The sequence below is a fragment of the Bactrocera oleae genome, chromosome 4, assembly GCF_042242935.1.
Source record: "Bactrocera oleae isolate idBacOlea1 chromosome 4, idBacOlea1, whole genome shotgun sequence".
Classification (NCBI taxonomy): Eukaryota; Metazoa; Arthropoda; class Insecta; order Diptera; family Tephritidae; genus Bactrocera; species Bactrocera oleae.
Genome location: NC_091538.1, coordinates 60,820,461 through 60,838,429, shown reverse-complemented (window position 1 = coordinate 60,838,429; position 17,969 = coordinate 60,820,461). Strand labels below are relative to the sequence as shown.

The 17,969-nt window shown below is 38.6% G+C and overlaps 4 protein-coding genes and 1 non-coding gene across 9 annotated transcripts; 4 read left to right on the top strand and 1 right to left on the bottom strand.

Moving 5' to 3' along the window:
- Positions 1 to 784: 784 nt before the first annotated feature.
- On the top strand, positions 785 to 1,612 carry LOC106624581 (ATPase inhibitor, mitochondrial). Its single transcript, XM_014244325.3, has 3 exons — positions 785 to 1,013; positions 1,105 to 1,243; positions 1,314 to 1,612. Exons 1-3 carry the CDS (start codon positions 967 to 969, stop codon positions 1,395 to 1,397), a joined length of 270 nt encoding a protein of 89 aa, XP_014099800.1. The 5' UTR covers positions 785 to 966; the 3' UTR covers positions 1,398 to 1,612.
- A 79-nt stretch (positions 1,613 to 1,691) lies between these two features.
- Mthfs (methenyltetrahydrofolate synthetase) lies at positions 1,692 to 4,391 on the top strand. Of its 2 annotated transcripts, XM_036378245.2 has the most exons (4): positions 1,692 to 1,769; positions 3,524 to 3,658; positions 3,727 to 3,982; positions 4,071 to 4,391. In XM_036378245.2, the coding sequence occupies exons 2-4, from the start codon at positions 3,539 to 3,541 to the stop codon at positions 4,298 to 4,300; spliced, it is 606 nt and encodes a 201-aa protein (XP_036234138.2). In that variant the 5' UTR covers positions 1,692 to 1,769; positions 3,524 to 3,538; the 3' UTR covers positions 4,301 to 4,391. The 2 variants fall into 2 exon arrangements, with proteins under 2 accessions (XP_036234138.2, XP_036234137.2); XM_036378244.2 differs by lacking the exon at positions 1,692 to 1,769 and having other exon boundaries at positions 2,933 to 3,658.
- Positions 4,329 to 11,039, bottom strand: vir (VIR_N domain-containing protein). 2 transcript variants are annotated; one of them, XM_070108969.1, is made up of 7 exons: positions 10,801 to 11,039; positions 10,026 to 10,708; positions 8,333 to 9,954; positions 6,667 to 7,983; positions 5,763 to 6,465; positions 4,657 to 5,697; positions 4,329 to 4,605 (listed from the first exon to the last, which is right to left on the bottom strand). In XM_070108969.1, the coding sequence occupies exons 1-7, from the start codon at positions 10,864 to 10,866 to the stop codon at positions 4,419 to 4,421; spliced, it is 5,619 nt and encodes a 1,872-aa protein (XP_069965070.1). In that variant the 5' UTR covers positions 10,867 to 11,039; the 3' UTR covers positions 4,329 to 4,418. The 2 variants fall into 2 exon arrangements, with proteins under 2 accessions (XP_069965070.1, XP_069965071.1); XM_070108970.1 differs by having other exon boundaries at positions 4,329 to 4,593; positions 10,801 to 11,038.
- A 259-nt stretch (positions 11,040 to 11,298) lies between these two features.
- Positions 11,299 to 13,057, top strand: LOC106624357 (ATPase inhibitor mai-1, mitochondrial). 3 transcript variants are annotated; one of them, XM_014244080.3, is made up of 4 exons: positions 11,299 to 11,368; positions 11,539 to 11,605; positions 12,152 to 12,296; positions 12,663 to 13,057. In XM_014244080.3, the coding sequence occupies exons 1-4, from the start codon at positions 11,320 to 11,322 to the stop codon at positions 12,789 to 12,791; spliced, it is 390 nt and encodes a 129-aa protein (XP_014099555.2). In that variant the 5' UTR covers positions 11,299 to 11,319; the 3' UTR covers positions 12,792 to 13,057. The 3 variants fall into 3 exon arrangements, with proteins under 3 accessions (XP_014099555.2, XP_036234142.1, XP_036234141.1); XM_036378249.2 differs by having other exon boundaries at positions 11,328 to 11,394; XM_036378248.2 differs by having other exon boundaries at positions 11,339 to 11,415.
- Positions 13,058 to 15,062: 2,005 nt separating this feature from the next.
- LOC106624359 (uncharacterized) lies at positions 15,063 to 15,784 on the top strand. The gene is made up of 3 exons (XR_011396191.1): positions 15,063 to 15,247; positions 15,307 to 15,367; positions 15,453 to 15,784. It is a non-coding gene; the product is annotated as an uncharacterized protein (transcript).
- The last annotated feature ends 2,185 nt before the right edge of the window (positions 15,785 to 17,969 follow it).

The window sequence follows — 17,969 nt, the reverse complement described above, 5'->3', positions numbered from 1 at the left end:
CCTTCCCTGAATGATTTGGTGATACAATTTTCAGCGATTCCGTAGCCGGGATTGCATTGGAAACTCGTTACATTTTGTGTTTCATGATAAATCGCCAAGACAAACTTTTATTTCTTTAAAATAATTCCGTATCTAGTTTAATATGGCCCATGGCCAACTGCTCGTATATCAAATAGCGGAAATGGAGATAGATAAGTCAAACACTGCGAAAAGATGCTATAGAAGTTTACCGACAAGCTCTGGATTGGAATCCCCAAGGAAGTCATAAGAGCGGTGATGCCTACAAAAAAAATCGATGAATGCGGAAAATCATGGAACGAGATAAAGCTGCGAGCAAAACAAAAAAAAACGGGGAACAGTTGGAAATGCTTTATTGAGGCCCTATGCTGCAGTGAGAGATACATGAAATGATGATGGACTAGTTAATTATGTCACTACGTATGATCTAGCAGTGTATTCTACTTTTCAAAGGTAACCATTCGATATCTCGATATATCAATAAAACCTTTTATTGTAAAAAAAATTGGTTTTATTGATTCTATCTCCATATTATAGAAAAGTACAATAAAATGCTCGAACTTGTGGTGTTCCAGCGTTGTCTCGGAGTTCTATCCCGCAATAGGATAAAAAAGTTCAACTTTTTTGTTGTTAAATGGCTTTACAATTATCAAATGCATTTTCCTCTGCCACTGTATATGTTTACACTATCACTTCAACAAGCATACATTTAGGCGCAGACGAAATGGGAAACAGCTGATGCATTTTACAAATTTCATCGAATATTCATCATTCTTCATCACGCACTTGTGATAAACAGACAAACAACAGCAGACACATTTAAGAACGAAAACAACTTTCGATTAGTACATAAAACTATTTTTAAACAAATTAGTGACAATAATAAAAACACATATTTGTGAAATACAATAAAAATTACTTGTTAGCAGTGAAATAAAAAGCGCAGAAATGCTACCACGTCGCTCAATCGTTGTTGTACAAGCGTTGAAACAACAGTAAGTCAGTTCCCAGCTACTTCATAGATTATATAATATAGCTCTTAGCAGAGGAACAATTATAAAAAAAAAAACAAATTTAAAAATTTAGTTGTCGCAAAATGTCGCAAGTCGGTGAGTTAGGCAGCGGTGCAGGCAAGGGTGGCGGTGGTGGTGGTTCCATACGCGAGGCAGGCGGCTCTTTCGGCAAAATGGAGGCAGCACGCGAAGAGGAATTCTTCTATAAGCAGGTGCGTGGCAATTTTACTACTTAATTTAGAATATTTGCTATGCTTTTGTTTTCACTTTCACAATCATTAGCAAAAGGAACAACTGAAGAATCTAAAGACCAAAAGCGACGACGCAGGAAAGCATACAAATGCCACCGCACAACCGGCGAAATAATGAAATGATGCAAGTAGACGAAATATAAACTAAATAGCAAGGAATTTTGGAACAACGCCAATTGGTGTTTATACCCCAATTTTTTGCACGCAAATGTGCATATACGAATTTTATAGTTAAACGAGTAGCTTTTACTACTAATACCAAATATTTAAATATGGTATATTGTTACTGATATTGATTTACCCTAATATATACAAAAAAAAATGTACAAATTATGTTTATTATTACTTCTTAATAGTTTGTTGTTATTATCCAATCTGTCATAAATAATCGATATCGATAATCATAACACACATCGCCATAAACCATGTCGCTTAATTTTTGTAAAATATTTTTAAATGCTAAAGAAGAAAAGAAATTCATATAATTGTACGTGTTTGTTGTAAATATCAAATAGCGCCACATACATATATACATACATCTACATAGAAAGCTTTAAGTGTAATCGCGCTGAGTAATGAACTCTGCGGTATTTTTTTTTTTTTTGTCAACTCTGCAAGCAGTTATAGTTCCCATACATTTTTTATGATAAAGAAAAAAGCAATGAACAAAATTACAACAAAATAGGCTGACAGCAGAACATAATTATATAGCAGTGATTAACACTTTATTTACATTCGCTAAGAAGCTTGAACGTGTTCAAAGAGCGGCTCTCATCGGCATGCATTGCGAACTACAACAACAATATTTTACGCATAGCACCCGTGCACATTGCCGACAGGTGCATTGCTGCGAAGCATGCTCTAAGGCTCATGGAAGCTATATAACCAAGGGGTACAAACAAATTCTCTCCTCCTTCAAGTGCATCCCTTAAAACTTGGAACATTGCGTCACAGAGGCCCTACTCATGATGGCTTTTTCTCTGCTCTTATACCCACGAGGCATATGTGGATGAGAAGAAGTCGCTGAAGAAGAAACGCAGTGAGCCTTTTTACGGATAGGTCGAAGCTAGGAGGGAGACTTTTCTGCAAGGAGTTCTCCGTCAAGGAGTCAAGTTTTCAGGCAGAAGGGGCTGCTATTAAGGTAGCAGTAGACTACTAGGGAGTGCAGACTCTTTCAAGGAGGTGAGCAATCACTCCAACAACGAGGCGGCAATATTAGCGCTAAGCTCGCTAACTTTGCGCTCAAAGCTAGTCAAGTAGTATCTGTAATCACTAGAAATAGCATCTAACTATTTCATCATATTGTAAGGTGTCCATTCATAGCGGAATCGTTTGTAACTGCAAAACCGATCAGGTAGCAAGAATGGACGCCCTTGACACACTCACATCGGAATGGAAATGAGTTGGATCTTCGTGGTCATCTTGCGTTCTAGCACCGTGCAAATTTGTGATAAGCTCAACAGAGGTCCGTATTTATGATAAGCGCGAGCTGTGCTTATGTTGCTACGGAAATATGTGTGGCTTTCTCTATGACTCTTTAAAAATCGCCTTTAACACTTTATCGCCTTTAACTTAAACAATCTGTATTCTCTATTAAATAATGACGGGGTATAAATTGTTTTGGACCACCATTAAACGCGGGAAACTTTTCTCTTATCAATTTTATTTACTGTTTGTTTATTTTGAGATCATTGCTTGTTTATGGCACACTCATTGAAGGCAGGGATTACCTAGGCATGCAAAATTTAAGTGCGTTTATCAGTAACAAAATTCAACTATATAAAGGAAATAATTTTCTTTCGGATCTAATATTGCTGTATATATATATTGTATATATTATATAGTTCGAAAACAATAAGCACCTGGAGCGAACCGGGGGAAGTTTTTATAAAAGTTTCAATGATTTATGATCAAAACAACACAAATGTAAATAGGTGTATGTGCTTTTAGACGACAAACATAAGGCCTGCGCAAAAACAAAACAAACAAAAAAAACCTGTAAACTGCTCAAAATTTGAAGTGATAACCCCGGCAGCAAAGTGGATGTACATGTAGTAGAAGGAGATAAGAAACGCGGCATTAGTTTGAAAACACGCAGATTAGACATATAAAATATCATCAAATCGTGCAAATTTTGAGTTTTAGTGATAGTACAATTTTACACAAGTCAGAGCGAAGAGCACGCAAGACAAGCTAAAGGATATAGATAATTATTATTATATTATTTTTCTTATATTTAAGTACTTAATTAGAAATATGGCTAGTGCAATTGGAAATCCTTTGAAGAAAATCTTGCGACAACGCATGAAGACAGAAGTCATACCGGCGATTAGCGCCGAGTCTATAGTGGAGCAGTCGAAGGCAATTTATGAGAAGGTATAAGATAACAGCACAGTGTACAAAAATACATTTATAGCAAAATTTTAAATTTTAATAACTTGCAGGTAATCGCTTCCGAGGCATTTCGTCAGGCAAAGCATGTGAGCATCTACCTCAGCACTGGCAGCGAAGTCGACACATTGGCGCTGCTGCGTGAGCTCTTCAATCAGCAGAAGAATGTTTTTGTGCCCACCTACTATGGCAGACTGATGGAAATGGTGCGCGTCAAAGACTGGACCGACTATGAGTCCTTGCCGCTAACCAAATGGCACATTAAACAGCCAAGCATTAAGGATGGACGTGAGAGCGCCTTGACAAATGGTGCGTAAAATTAGTGAAATGTTGGATTCTTTTCGTGATTTCTACTATGTGTGTTTTAATGTGTGTTGTTGCATTTACCTTTATGTAGGACGCGGCATTGATTTATTCTTGATGCCCGGTGTGGCGTTTACGCTAAGCGGCGATCGTATGGGTCATGGCATGGGTTATTACGATGGTTTCCTAAAGCGGCATTTCGATACTTATCCTGAGAAGAAGCCGATACTGATGGCGCTGGCATTCCGCGAACAAATCGTTGAGGAGGGCACTTTGCCACTTGAGCCGCACGATGTGCGACTTACGACTGTGGTGACGGTATAAGTGTGTGGTGATTAATGGAAAGACGCAATTTAGTTATGTATGTATGTATGTATTTTTTTTTTTTAATAAAAAAAGAGTAATTCAACTTAAATTATTTGCCAACGCATGTGCTTAAACTCTAACGGAGGTAGGGACGAGGACGTCCGCCACGGCCGCGTGAGCGCCCACTGAAGTGCGCACTGTTCGAGTAATGTGTATCGCCAAAGTGCGGTTCGGTGGTGGCGCTGCGATAATGTGGTGAGCCGCCTTCGGCCCAGGTTGACGGCGATGCGGTGCGCATCACCTTGGATTTGCTGTAAAGTGAACTAATATTTAAATGGTTTTCGTTTTTTCAAGTCGCTTATAGTTTTACTCACCGAAACGCTGCTGCCGTCGATATGCGTGTGCCGCGATTGCGGCCGACGCGTGAGCCGCGCATCATAGGCGGTATTTTGTTGTAGCCCGTCGGGCCGGTAGGTTGCGCGCCGCAAGTCTCCAATGCCAGGAAATCGTCGACATGCAAAGAAGGCGGACGCGATGTGTTAGGCGGACGCGAGCGGAAGAGATCGCCGCGTGAGGGTGGCGCGCGTGCGAAACCACGTCCGCGTACTGGCGTTATGTAAATTTTCTTCTCCGGTCGGCCTGTGCTCGGCTCCACTTCGACACGACGCGTACGGAAGCAGGGTGCGGTGGGTGTGCGCTCACGATTCGATTGCGGCGATGCGGACAAGTGCAACACGCGCTTACAATCGGTTGTGAGATTTGTTTCGGACGCTAAATACTCTGCAGCCAATTCGGTGAGATCGCAAGCGACGCGCTCATATTTACCATCATCCCAATCTATACAATCCACCTGCAACCAATAACGCGCTAACAGTTGTGGCTCATCTGCTGCCGCGTCGACTTCTACGAAAATCGGGCGCGCAGCGAATTGCATGACTATGCCCTCACTTTGTGGCAGCGTTGGCTCAGTTACATGGGCGCCGATGGCGCTGTTGTCGTCTTCACTCTCTGCGCTTGCGCTAGCGTCAGTGGCGTTCAATTCGATGGTGATTTCAGTAAGTAACTTGCTGGCGGAAGTACTATCATCTTCTGATTTTATTTGTGTTGGCGTTTTATCTTTACATTTTATCTGCGCGTCGCTCAAACGTTGCATTAGTGTGGGCGTGGCATTTTTTTGGTAGCCAAGTAGATGGTGAAGCTCCGCTGTAGACAACTTTAAGCTGCGTTTGGGTAACGTTTTTTGTTGTTGTAAATAGTCGGCAATATGTGTAAGCGAATGTAGTAAATTTATGAGTAGTTCAATGGAGGCGAGACGCACCTCAACGCCTTCAACAACGTTAAGGAATTTGTCAAGCCACTGTTGAAAGTCGGTGCGTCTTTGCTTTAGCTGCTGCGTCAAGTGGTGCATCGTAATGCTGAAAGGCGTACGAAAAAGGTTAGTTGAAAATATCAAATATATAAAAAAGAACAGCAAACTCACTCAAGTTCCGTTAGCAAATTCAAGTTGTTCAGCGCCGACTCACACACCTGCTGTTGCGCATCGCTATTAAAAAGGTTAGTCAATGTGGCCTCAATTATGCGCGGTATTAGCTCTTTCGCCGGCAATGCCGCGGCCAAATTCAACTCTGGCAATGCTGTTGATTTCGGCGAAACAAAAGAAATGCTCGGATCTAGGAAACTTCTTAAAATATTATGTATGGCTAACTGGGCGCGCTGTACCACCTCTAAGGAGGCAGCGCCCGTATAGCAGAGCACCGACTGAAAGAGTTCCCATAGCTTGCCGTTGAGTATAGTGATGGAGGAAATTTTCAACGCCGCGAATGAGGTTAGGCGCGCAAAGAAATTCAACAGGCGTGCCAATTGCGCAGTCGGTGTTGCCGCAGCTGACTGCCATTCGGCACAGAGCAAATCGCTGAGTGTTTTCGAGATGAGCAGCGTCATGTTAGGCGCCAAGTCGGCGAGTTGTAGACACACCTTTGTCATGAGATCCACCAAAGGCGGAAAGGTGGTGGGTGCAATAGTCTCAATCAGTTTGGCGATTTGAGCGCTAAGCGGATGCAGATGAGCAGACCACAGTTTGCGTTCGGTGATCAAACGTTGACTCTGCGTTTCGGGTACGTGCACCGCGGCGGGCAGCGGCATGGGCAATGGCAGTGGCAGCAACTCAGCCAGCACATGCAACCCTGTAAACGCAAAAGTTTTATAAATTGAAAGTAAATTAAAGAGAAAAAAAAGGAAAGAAAAACTTTAACTGCGGCTAAGCTGATCACGCTGGTCTTTTAAAAATATAAAATTATATGGTCTCCGAAGTTATCTTAGGAATAACAACACTCGTAGCAGACTTTATATACCCCGTTCAGCGTATAAATATTAATAATACGCACCTGGCAGGAAGGTGGAGGGTCCATCGATGTTCTTCAATATTTCTCTAATCATTTGCGTCCATAATGACTTATGCAGTGACTCCTCATCCTGTTCATTTGGCTGTGTGTAGGCCAGGAAGATTTGTATGATCTCATGTTTGGCCTCAGCGATTGCCTGGGCCGCTTGACTACCAGCGGGGAAATAGTGCAAGAGGAAATATGCTTTCATCAGGTGATCGATGGCGGTTAGATCCTTAAATTCTGCATCGCGACACTTTATTGCGAACGAGAGCATAGCGCGTAGCACCTGCAAGGCAGGCAATATTATCTGACAACAATGCAGACCTTGTAGCGTCATCAGCGCTGGCGTATGCAGGCCCGGTTGCTCGAAGTACGAGCATAATTTCTCTAAGATTTGTATAATTGTTTGTACGCCATCGGCGGTGTAGAATTGCAGCGTGACAAAACGATGTTTCAGCTCCTCGGTTTGTGAGCTGCGGAATGCTTTGCTATCGGAACCGATAGCCAAGTGACGCAATATGCGCAAACCCATAATTAGATCACCCGGAAAAGTGGTTATATACTCCATGGAACGAGTAATCACTTCGACGAGTGGCGTTATATTGTCGTAAGCGAAGATGTGTATAGCTTCTGATGGTTTCAAGAAAACAAAGAGCTCCTGCAGCACGGCCGATACTGAGGGTTCGAAAGTTTCATGATTCTTCGCCAATTCGAATATATTCTGACCATGCTCAATCAGATAGTCCAGCTGCTCACAATGGCGCACGCAACAATCCACCATATCCACCGCATAGCTCAGCACCGGACTCTTGTATTTAGTGCCCGGTGAGGCAAGTTGACGCTGCGCTTGTAAGCGTTGCTCTTTCTGTATGAGGTCCATAAAGAACTGCATGTTGTTGTTCAAGCCGATCACTTCGACGGTGTGCTGGCGTCCGGGTGACTGACACGTCTGCGAGTAGAGCGCATGCAAATGTGTCGCTAGGCGTATGATATCATACTGTTCGGCGCGTGTTAAATGCATAACGGCATCTAAATGATAGCGTGTTTGCACTTTGTAAGCCAACTCTACGCCGATTTGTTGCAGGCGATGTAGCAAAGGTCTGCGCAGCGGCTGTGTAGACGCTTCATGACGCGCTGGTGTTGACTCTTGGGATGATGCAACTTTCTCCGACTGCTTTGCGGGCTCCTCTGTGTCTTTAGCTTTCGACTGCGTCTCGGACATTGTTGTGGAAGCGCTGTCGTTAATGGCCTGTTTGTCGGCGGCATCAACATTTTCAGTTTCCAGCTTCGGTTGTGTGAGTTCCTCGCTCACTTTCACTAAAATTGCAAAGGAAACGGTAAATATTATTAAAAAAAAAAAAAATATTAAAAAAAAAAAAAAAATATTATTAAAAAAAAAACAATATTATTATTAAAATAAAAAACAATTATTAAAAAAAATATTATAAAAAAAAATATTATCATAAAAAAAAAATATTATAAAAAAAGTATTATAAAAAAAATATTATCATAAAAAAAAAATATAAAAAAAAGTATTATAAAAAAAAATTATAAAAAAAAAAATTATAAAAAAAAAGTTATTGTAAAAAAAAATTATTATAAAAAAAAATTATAATAAAAAAAAAAAAATTATTAAAAAAAAAATGAATTAATGTGCACCACTTACTTTTGAAGTCCTCTTCCTCGGTGGGCGTCGCATCTTCGGGCACATCATCAATACCCAGCAACACCGCCACTAACAGTCGCGTAGTTTCAAAGCAATCGTCCACAAAATAATCCACACCGACATGTGTCTGCAACATTGCTTGCAGTAAATCCAACACGCGCAGCAGCAGCGTTGGTGGCAACGCATTGGCATTGACCAGCAATAGCAGCAGCGATTCGCCCAGTGTATGTAGCACGAAGTAGGACTGCAAATCGTTGGCGAAACTACGCTGCGCCGCCGTATCAATGGCGATTTCGAATTTCTTAGATGCGGGTAGAAATCGTTTCGGTTGTTGGTAAGACAATGAATTCTGCGTCAACGCGTCCATAATTTGTGCAATCGCATGTTCGATGGCGACATATTGTTCTACCGGTGCAGCTGGTGTATAATTGGTGAGCACGAAGAGTTTACTGCAATTTTCACGTACACATTCGAGCGCCTCGTACAAGTGCAACTTCTTGACGATCGCTTGCAAAGCGATTTTTGTGCGCGTGAGACGCGATTCTTTCAGCGTATAGAAGAGCAATTGATAGCCGCCGAGTTTGCCACCAACCAAAAAGTGGCGTATGCCTTCCTTAGTACCTAGCAAAGCATAGATGGCTTTGAGCAACATTAACTTGATGGATACCGCCATATATTTCTCTTGGTAGAGTTTGAAGAGCGCGGCGAATGGATCAAAGTTTTGCGTTTGTAGCAGATACTCCAAGAACTGCGGCGCCGATGCAAAGAGCTCGGTGAGGCGTGCACCTATTTTTATGTGACGTATCTTGAAAGCCGGTTGCTGTTGCAGGCAAGCCGATTCGAATTCTAAAGCAATTTTTAATATATTAAAGGATTTTAGCAAATATTTTGCATCGTTTGAGAAAAACTTTTTTAGCACAAAATTGCGTCGTTTGAAATTTTGCCAAATGTAAGACAAATGGTTGATTAGCTGCTCGCTTAAATAGACAAAATTCTCACGCTCCTCTATTGTGGTAGTCGGATCATTGAAAGCGTCTACACTTACGCATTTCGTTTGCACATCAAACTTTTCCATTATAATGAATAGTGTGTCTACTTCCTTGTGGTATAGCGCTTGCAAATCACTATCGTAACGTGTAATAGGCATTGTGAACGGATCAAATTCTTGTATGGCTGGCAAAGCTGCATTAGCGGCAGCCAACAGTTCTGCTTCGAAATCATCGCCCATAACTTGCTCAATCGCATTATTGGAATCGTCATCACCGATAATCTCATCATCGCTGAGTATGGGCTCGTATTGTTCGCCGGGCGTACCGGGTGTTTCGTCATCGTCCAAAGGTTGCGTATCCGCTGCCCCATTTGTCAGTGATTCATCGGAACGCATATAACTACGCGTTTTAAGTTTATAATGTGCATCATCCTCTGAGTACTCCATGGTGTCAGGCGAACGTGGACGTGTGGGTGAATCAATCGATGCAGGTGGTGTGCGTGGTGGCCACTTGTGTGACTCCTCGGCGTCGGAGCGTGAACGCTCAGAACGTTTGTGTCGCGAATGGCGTAAATATTCTGGGCTGCGTGACCAATCTCGCGATACTTTTTCACGTTCGCGTTCACCACGTGAACTGAAAAGCAAAAAAATATATATATATATGTATAAATTATAAAAGTAAATTAGCAACAAATCACAACTCACCGCACATAGTCCCTTTCATTGCTCTCCGAGTGCGTGCGATTACGTGACGGCAATGAACGTTCCGAGGAATGCGAAGTCTTGCGTATATCACGTTCACGTTCGTCTCCCGAATGTTGATAATGCTCGCCGCCACGCCCAACGCCATATTCTAATTCATCACGCTCAAAATCACTAAGATTCGTCTTGTGTGCAGATGGTACTTCACTTGGTAGGGGTTCTTTCCATTCATCTTTGCTGGTCTCCTCGGGTATGCTGGGTTCACGTGTTTCTCCGCTACCACTTAAATTGCAAATCTCTTCGGGACCAGCTGGTTCACAAGGTGGCGGTGGTGGACTGGCAATTGGTTCATTCATCGAATTTGTTAATATACCATATACAGCCAAAGTAATTGTACTATACCAGCCACGTAAGACTAAACCATCTGTAGGTATTTTCTCATGGGTGCATTCTAAGTGAATGCAATCGTTTTGATTATATTTCAATTGTCCTAAATTTTCAAATGTCGAGGCACCCGGCATGCCCAAATCATTGACGAAAAACTCAATATCAAATTTGGAGGGATTTGTGGCCCCAAGGCGCACACCACCGGGGAAATCGGCTTGTACGCGTGCTCCCAATGGTATTATACGTACTTGTGTAATATATACTGGCTTTGGGAATTGCACAAGATCGAGATTGATATCCTAAAGCAATGAATGTTGAAATACAGTTCGGTGTTGTTTGAAGAAAACGCATTTCATTAAACGCTAAACTACTATAAGAACCGTTTGCTTACCGTGTCCACTTCGTGCGAAAAAGTGTCGAAGAAAAGAAGCTCAGCTGCATCGTCAGTTTCCACCATTTTACACTAAAGTGCTTGTTTACTTATTTTATTCAACTTGTTCCTGATAGGTTTACACAAAATAAAATTAATAAAATATTAACAAAAGGGGAAAAAATTACTATTTTCCACAAGCATTAGCCAAACTTGGCTTTCTGCGAAAAGTTGACAACTCGTAATGCTACTTCTTCTTCTCATATATTTAGCAGTGTTGCCAATTCTTTATTGCCCTGAAGTGTTACATATAAAAAAATGTGTTTAATACAACATTTTTGTATCTTCAAAATATTATTATAAATACTGAAATTTTTAAATATATTAGTTATATTTAAATTAATTTACAAATTATTATTAGAAATTCAACAGACAGCGTTATCAGCTGTTAATACACTCCGCGACATCTGTCGTGTGAGAAACAAAAATAGTAAGCCTGGAATATCCAGCATTCCAGCCCCCAGTTTCCATTTAGCTCCGATGGCCAAGAGTTTGACATTGTTTTTTTTTATTGCAAAAGTGACAACTGGTAAGAATTGTGAACCATTTTGCTGAGTAATAAATAATATATAAAGAGTAATTTTTATTAGTAAAAAGTACTTTAGCAATTATAACATTAAGTTATTTATAGTAGAAAAGATCTAAAATATTGAATCCGCTATCAATTTGTTCTAATTACTTTCTATTCTTTATTTACAGAAAATACTTTATACAAAATGTTCGTAGTACGTCGTAGCGCAGCGCGCCTTTACCCCAGTGGAATGCAGTAAGTATTCCCTGCCTTAGTGAGGCATTAAAAAACTACAGCCGGCATATGTAATTTAAGTATTTTCGTGTATTACAAAAGCACAGCGTTTTAATACAAATAAATTTGTTGAAAATATGATAAGAAGGATAAGATAAGGTTCGTTTGCTTTTCTCGCGATCAAAAAGTATTACTTTCGGCGAAATTCTTAAAAATTCTCTTGCGTTATGCAATATTAGCCAATCACTAAACCAAATTTAGTGCTCTTTAACAAGGCAGCATATAACTATATGTAGTAGTATATCATCATCTAAAATTCAATATAATTTAACATCACCTTTTATAAGTTTTGAGGAAAATGAAAAAACTATATAAAATAAAAACTACTCGTATTGAAATTAAAATTTTGGTGATAAATTGGTAAATAAAAAACTAAATTTCGAAAATTGCGTTCTAGGTGACGATATGTTGTTTTTGCCTTTTGTACCTGTTTATTATTAAGATATATGTACATATTTACTGTTTATACAAAAAGCAAAATTTAAATGCTTTCTTTGTTTATTGCAGATTTGCCAAGATGAGCGACAGCCAAATTGGCGATTTGGGTAGCGGTGCTGGCAAAGGTGGTGGCGGCGGTGGCACGATTCGCGAAGCTGGTGGTTCTTTCGGCAAAATGGAAGCGGCGCGTGAAGAAGAATACTTCTACAAGAAGGTACATATACATACATTAATTTGTTGTGTGACGCATGTGATTTATTTAGGCCAAGAAGAGGCTCGTCTATTTCTTTTACCAAAACACAGCTGACTGTGACTTGACGACATATCTAAATTTATGTGTCGGAGATCACATATGCACATTGTATACTATATATGAAAACACACATTAATTACGGTGTATATTTTTTAGCGACATACATATAAATATATATATATATATATACATTTTTTGTTTTGGGTATATCGTGTTATAGTATTTTAGTTTAGTATTTTTTTTTGCTTTTGTTTTTCTTGTTGCATTTGTGTTAATTCTATATTTAGCATAATAAATTGTTTAATGGTTTTATGTTATCCATTTTAGCAAAAGGAACAACTCGACCGTTTGAAAAACGATCAAATCCACCAAGCTGAATTCCATGCTCAACAGATCAAGGAACACGAAGAAGCTGTCCAACGCCATAAGACCTTCCTCGAGAACGTTCAGAAGTGAACACAAGAAGCCAGAAGCTATAACATCACTAAACGGCCGCAGCAAATTTTTTAAAAGAGCTTTCGAAATTTTAGTATAAGACCAAAAAAAAACAAACAATATCCGATTATTTTGCACTTTTTATATACTTTATTTTTGTTATGTTTTCAACGTCTACAAAGCTATTCAACATTTTGCAGTATTCAACATTTTGAACGATTTACACAATGGAAATATAAATAAAATTGAGCAAATGCAATAAAAATATTAAACCTTTTAATTTGAAACTCAGGAGTGTTTATTTATTTATATATTTTTAAACGTTGTTAACTACATTTTTAAGCAACCATAGTTTTCGGTTTGCCATTTCTGATGGGTGCGTCGTAAATAATTGGTCGGTCCATCTTCACTGGTGGTAGTCTTATGCCTGAACGTACTGACCGTGCGTCTCGTGAGGCTCTAGCGCCATTAAATATGCCGGCAATTATTAACAGTAAACCAAAGAGCACAAAAAATCTCATTTTGTATATATATTGCGTTGTGTTTTAACGGTTCTATGAGCGTGTCTTCTATTTCGAAGCTAAGATACTTTTGTTTTAGGTGATTGCTATTTGCACGCGCTTTTATACTGAGCCAAGCATCTTTATGCTGCAGGGGTATGTGTGTGCTCGGATTTACCGCATACAGAAGCACATACATATATACTTATAAACAAGTGTAAATGCATGCTTTTGACTATAACATCAATGCTGATAAGAAAAGGGGATTTCGGTCTTGGAAATCCCAAGTTCAAAGTAAATACGTGTTCAGTTGATAAAATATGTGGTTTTCGTTGATTTTTTTATTTTATTTTATATTTTTCTTTTTAGTTCTTCACATTCTTCACTTAATTAACAAACATTTGCGCATAACTATTTAAGAATACTTACGATGATGTATAGGTTGTTGTTATTATACCACCATAATACACTACACTATATGGGAGAGGTCCTACCGGAGTCCTGTCAACGGACCCTATCATCGGTACCAACATTTTATCCCGTCAAGGAGGAAAATATCACTCGGGAAAATGTTCACAAGTCATTTGGGGCTTCGTAACCAAAATGTATTAATATCCGTACAATTCCCACAACACCCGGTTCTACGTTACCGGAACAGACCTGGATTTTATACGGCCCAGAGCTGTTATTTAGAGGATATAACCCTGTTTGGAACGGTAAGTAAAAAATAAATATTGCCATCACTGGCGTAAATCCCTGCCTAGGCTGCTCTATATCTGCCTGATCCGCACTGAGCCTAATACGGAGCCGGAGTAACTTTTCTGTTGCATATACGCTTGATCGAAATTCCACACTGGATGGAGACATCTATAGACCTGCTGAGGCCTTAAGGCTAGTTCTCGCACTGTTCCGCCACTCTAGCCGAGAGGCAACCAACTGATCGCAACGGTCTCAAAGAACTCAAGTAGGCAGCATGTCTCCCAGTCTTATTAGTCCCATCCACAACCTTCATCATCCCGGCCCCTCGCACAGTCTGCTCTGTCGTGAATGGAAGTGTGTCCTACGCTTCCCCTTAATGCAGTAGTCTGCCCACGCAAGTACTTACAAAGACATCGCAGAACAACACGACTGTGCGACAACCGATTCTGTGGGTTCTGCAGCCGCAAAAACCTCCAATTATACACCATTACTCCACTTTCGGGTCACAACTACTTTCCCGCGTCACATAAAACTTCTACAATTCAACTGTAACGGACTCCAGAGCAAAATCGGGTTAGGCGATGTCGAGATATTATTATATATATGTACATCCACCCATTTACATGTTACCCAACAGGTTGTCACCCTAACAACATTTCTTGGTGAGAACCGTTTGGTACTTGGTGACTTTAACGTGCAGTTATCTTTGTCATTCCTGTCTGTCAAACGATCATAAGGGGATGGAGCTAGCGAAACAGTTAGACAATTCGACATTCCGCACGGGGCCCCACCACAAAGCCCCCAACAAAATTATGGGCACTTGTAATAGTCCGCCTCACATTGTTGTGGCTAGTGGTGGTCTGATCAAATTACCTGCCCATAATTATCTTGATCGAGAAACCCCCCGAATTCTTTCTGTGAGCGCCGTTTCCTTAGCCAAATGATCAGTCACACGTTTAACTGAATACGCATGTACCAAAGAATCCATACTAACAGCATACATTTAGACAAAGCCATTGCTAAGCTCATAAGCCTTTCTTAGTACGTTGGGAACCCTTTGGCAAAATTTGAAGTATTTTGACTTTTTGTGAGAGAAAAACTTTTAGTAAACAAACACCAAAATTTTTAAGAAAAAAATTGTTCGTAAACTTTTTAAATAAAATCTTATTGATTTGGAAATTTTTCAGGCAAAATTAAATTCGTTCCAAAAATGATGCTGCTCCCATGCTGCCGAGTTTGGAATGTTAGAAGCAGAATTGTCATGTTGGAAACGATTCGGTGAACTTAAAAAAATATGAAATTTTTTGCAATATTTTTACAATTACTTTAATTTTCAGAATGTTTACAAACTTCGAAGAAAAAGGCAAAGCAGAAGAAAACATTTACTTCTTGAAAGAGGTATGAACACACTTAACCCCGTAAACCCACATATATTATTTTGGAATAACCTCTCCTTCGTTTAATCCATTTGATTTCTCCTTAGCAAAGAGAAAAGCTGCGTTTAATGCGTAAAAAAATGCTGGAAGTGGAGGGTACGCTTGATGAAAGTATCCAGGCTCTTGAAAAAGCCGTACAAATTTCGAAAACCATAAAAAGAGAAAAGACGAAAAAAGAATAATGATGCAATTGAAATCGTCGTAACTAAAAATGTGAAACCGGTTAATTTAAAAAATGGCGCGAAATTTGAAAACAAAAGTTTTTGCCACCAAATTTTTATGTGAAAAGTAGAAAAAGTTGTTGTACTTGTAACGATCAAGCGGTAATGTTCCGTCTTTGTATAGGGATTAAAAATGTACTTCTTTTTCTATTCAACAACACTTTCATTTGACGGCATTTAGCTGTTCGAATAACATGAATACAGCTGAAAATTTCTTCACGGCCAAGTAAGTCCACGGCACTCAGGATATTGATGTACATACTACTCAATAAAATAAAGCGTGAGGGGTAAATAGGAGAAGTCTCTGGGGCTAAAGCATTCCAGTGTCTTCCGTATTCCGTATTCGGTGCAGGGTACACTTTTTCCAGAAACACTCGGAAACGCTTTCCATCAAGTTCGGAAGACATTGCGAACTTTAACCCCTAACGGCATGTTTCCCAACTTTCTCTAGTCGAGGGAAAACCATATCTTATCTATGATATTATCTGTGATGTTATCTATGATACTGAAGAATATATTAGCGTAGGCAAATATTCTGGAGACGTGAAGAACTTCTCAAATAATAGTTTACTCAAAGTAAGTATGTCAAACACATGGTATAATTAACCTTAGATGACTTTAACTATGTGTCATCTTCAAAGCAAAGAGTTGAGATATGGAAGTATCGGGCAGGTAAATCTTTGACAGTAACCAAGTAATGTTAGAATATACATGATTGTCTGACCGATAGTATCATTCCATATCCTTATCGAGTAATCTGCGAAACATTACAAAACATTTCTGAAATAATTTTGAAGAATGCTTCCTAGTTGACAGTGCTTGGCCGGATAAAAATCCTATATATAATACTTGTACAAATAAGCCACTCAGAGAAACGTCTCGAAAACAGTCGGGGAAATTGAGACTCCATCATGTAGACATAAGAGTTCCTCGTCATTGTCTGTATGAGCCAGCACAAAAGGATGCAAGCGATAATCCTTACCAGTCTACGGATCCAAGACTAATTGTAAGAAGAACAAACGTTTTTGTTATTATATATACAAAAAGAGGTATATTTTGACCAGCACCAATATAGTAAGTTAGGTTAGGTTAGTCTGGTAGGCAACTAAGCCACGCAGTTTTGGTCCTTTGCAATACCAGATGAAGTTGTGTAACGAGGTTCATGAGGAGTAGTCATCATTTAGGATGCTTGCGCTTGACGCGAACTTTAGTAGACTTTGTGGCCTCACTATCGATGCCTCATCCAGTATTTCATATTTGGTGGCCCCGTTACCAAACATAAAAATAGTAAAAAGGCGTATTTTTTAAAATGAAAACTTTTCATTTGTTTCTTGTATTTAATAAAATCTGATTTTATTTGTGATATATGTTTGTGTGTATAGTATGTACGCATGTATAACTAGGTTTTGTTCAAAAGTATTTATATACTTAGCCATACGTTATATAATATGTGTTAAGTGGTTGAACATAAGTACTAAATATTACACTATACAAATATATTTATGTATATGTATATATATATATTTCGTTTCTTTTTTTTTAACTATAATTCTTAACTATTATTAAATTTATTATTGTAACAAGTTCTCATTTTTATGCATGTGTACATTATTATTTACAGTCTACTGCACTCTATGAAACGATATTCTTTTTTAAGTATTTCAATTTCTTTACATAACTTCTTGAACTTTTTTTACAGAATTCTTTTTTAAATATTTTTCGATGCAAGCAATTTTTGTTTTTATTCCTTTACAATGGCAAAACGAGATTTGTAATAATTCAATTGTAAACTACAAGTAGTAAAATAATAAATCTAATAAAAAATATTAATTATTTTTATTCACAGAACTCAAACTTAATTTAACTAAAATAAATAAAATAATTTCAAAAATTAAACAAATAAAGATTTATAATTCTACAATTAACAAATAATAAGAAAAAGAATTAGTAAACAACTAATAGCCAAAGCAGGTGTTAAACAATAGTTAATAGGTATATCAAAAAAAAAAGATTTTAATTGAGTGCCAGGCGCACTCACAATTATTATGTTTTTCTTAAAAATAAAAGCTTGTGTTGTAATTATTAATATAATATAAGTAAGTTTGTTATTTTAAGTTAATTAAATCTTAATGTTAGAAAAGCAATTAAATACTTAATACTTAAGCAAAATGTCCACAATACTCAAATCAATAGTTTGTGCCTTTTTATTGCTTCTTAATATTTGAATTATAATATTTGCATATAATAAAAATAAAGTTTTGTTCTAATTTTTTAATCATTATAAGGTATAAAAAATGTATGTATTGACTCAGTTTTTTATTTTAATTTGATTTTGTCATAATC

Excerpts from the sequence above, each read along its gene's own strand:
- LOC106624357 (XM_014244080.3), top strand. The coding sequence starts at position 11,320 with ATGGCCAAGAGTTTGACATTGTTTTTTTTTATTGCAAAAGTGACAACT. Across the intron at positions 11,369-11,538 it reads TATTGCAAAAGTGACAACTG|AAAATACTTTATACAAAATG; the intron begins GTAAGAATTGTG and ends CTTTATTTACAG. Across the intron at positions 11,606-12,151 it reads CTTTACCCCAGTGGAATGCA|ATTTGCCAAGATGAGCGACA; the intron begins GTAAGTATTCCC and ends TGTTTATTGCAG.
- LOC106624581 (XM_014244325.3), top strand. The coding sequence starts at position 967 with ATGCTACCACGTCGCTCAATCGTTGTTGTACAAGCGTTGAAACAACA. Across the intron at positions 1,014-1,104 it reads GTACAAGCGTTGAAACAACA|TTGTCGCAAAATGTCGCAAG; the intron begins GTAAGTCAGTTC and ends TTAAAAATTTAG. Across the intron at positions 1,244-1,313 it reads AGGAATTCTTCTATAAGCAG|CAAAAGGAACAACTGAAGAA; the intron begins GTGCGTGGCAAT and ends CACAATCATTAG.
- vir (XM_070108969.1), bottom strand. The coding sequence starts at position 10,866 with ATGGTGGAAACTGACGATGCAGCTGAGCTTCTTTTCTTCGACACTTTT. Across the intron at positions 10,709-10,800 it reads TTTCGCACGAAGTGGACACG|GATATCAATCTCGATCTTGT; the intron begins GTAAGCAAACGG and ends TCATTGCTTTAG. Across the intron at positions 7,984-8,332 it reads CGAGGAAGAGGACTTCAAAA|TGAAAGTGAGCGAGGAACTC; the intron begins GTAAGTGGTGCA and ends TTGCAATTTTAG.
- Mthfs (XM_036378245.2), top strand. The coding sequence starts at position 3,539 with ATGGCTAGTGCAATTGGAAATCCTTTGAAGAAAATCTTGCGACAACGC. Across the intron at positions 3,659-3,726 it reads CGAAGGCAATTTATGAGAAG|GTAATCGCTTCCGAGGCATT; the intron begins GTATAAGATAAC and ends AATAACTTGCAG. Across the intron at positions 3,983-4,070 it reads TGAGAGCGCCTTGACAAATG|GACGCGGCATTGATTTATTC; the intron begins GTGCGTAAAATT and ends ACCTTTATGTAG.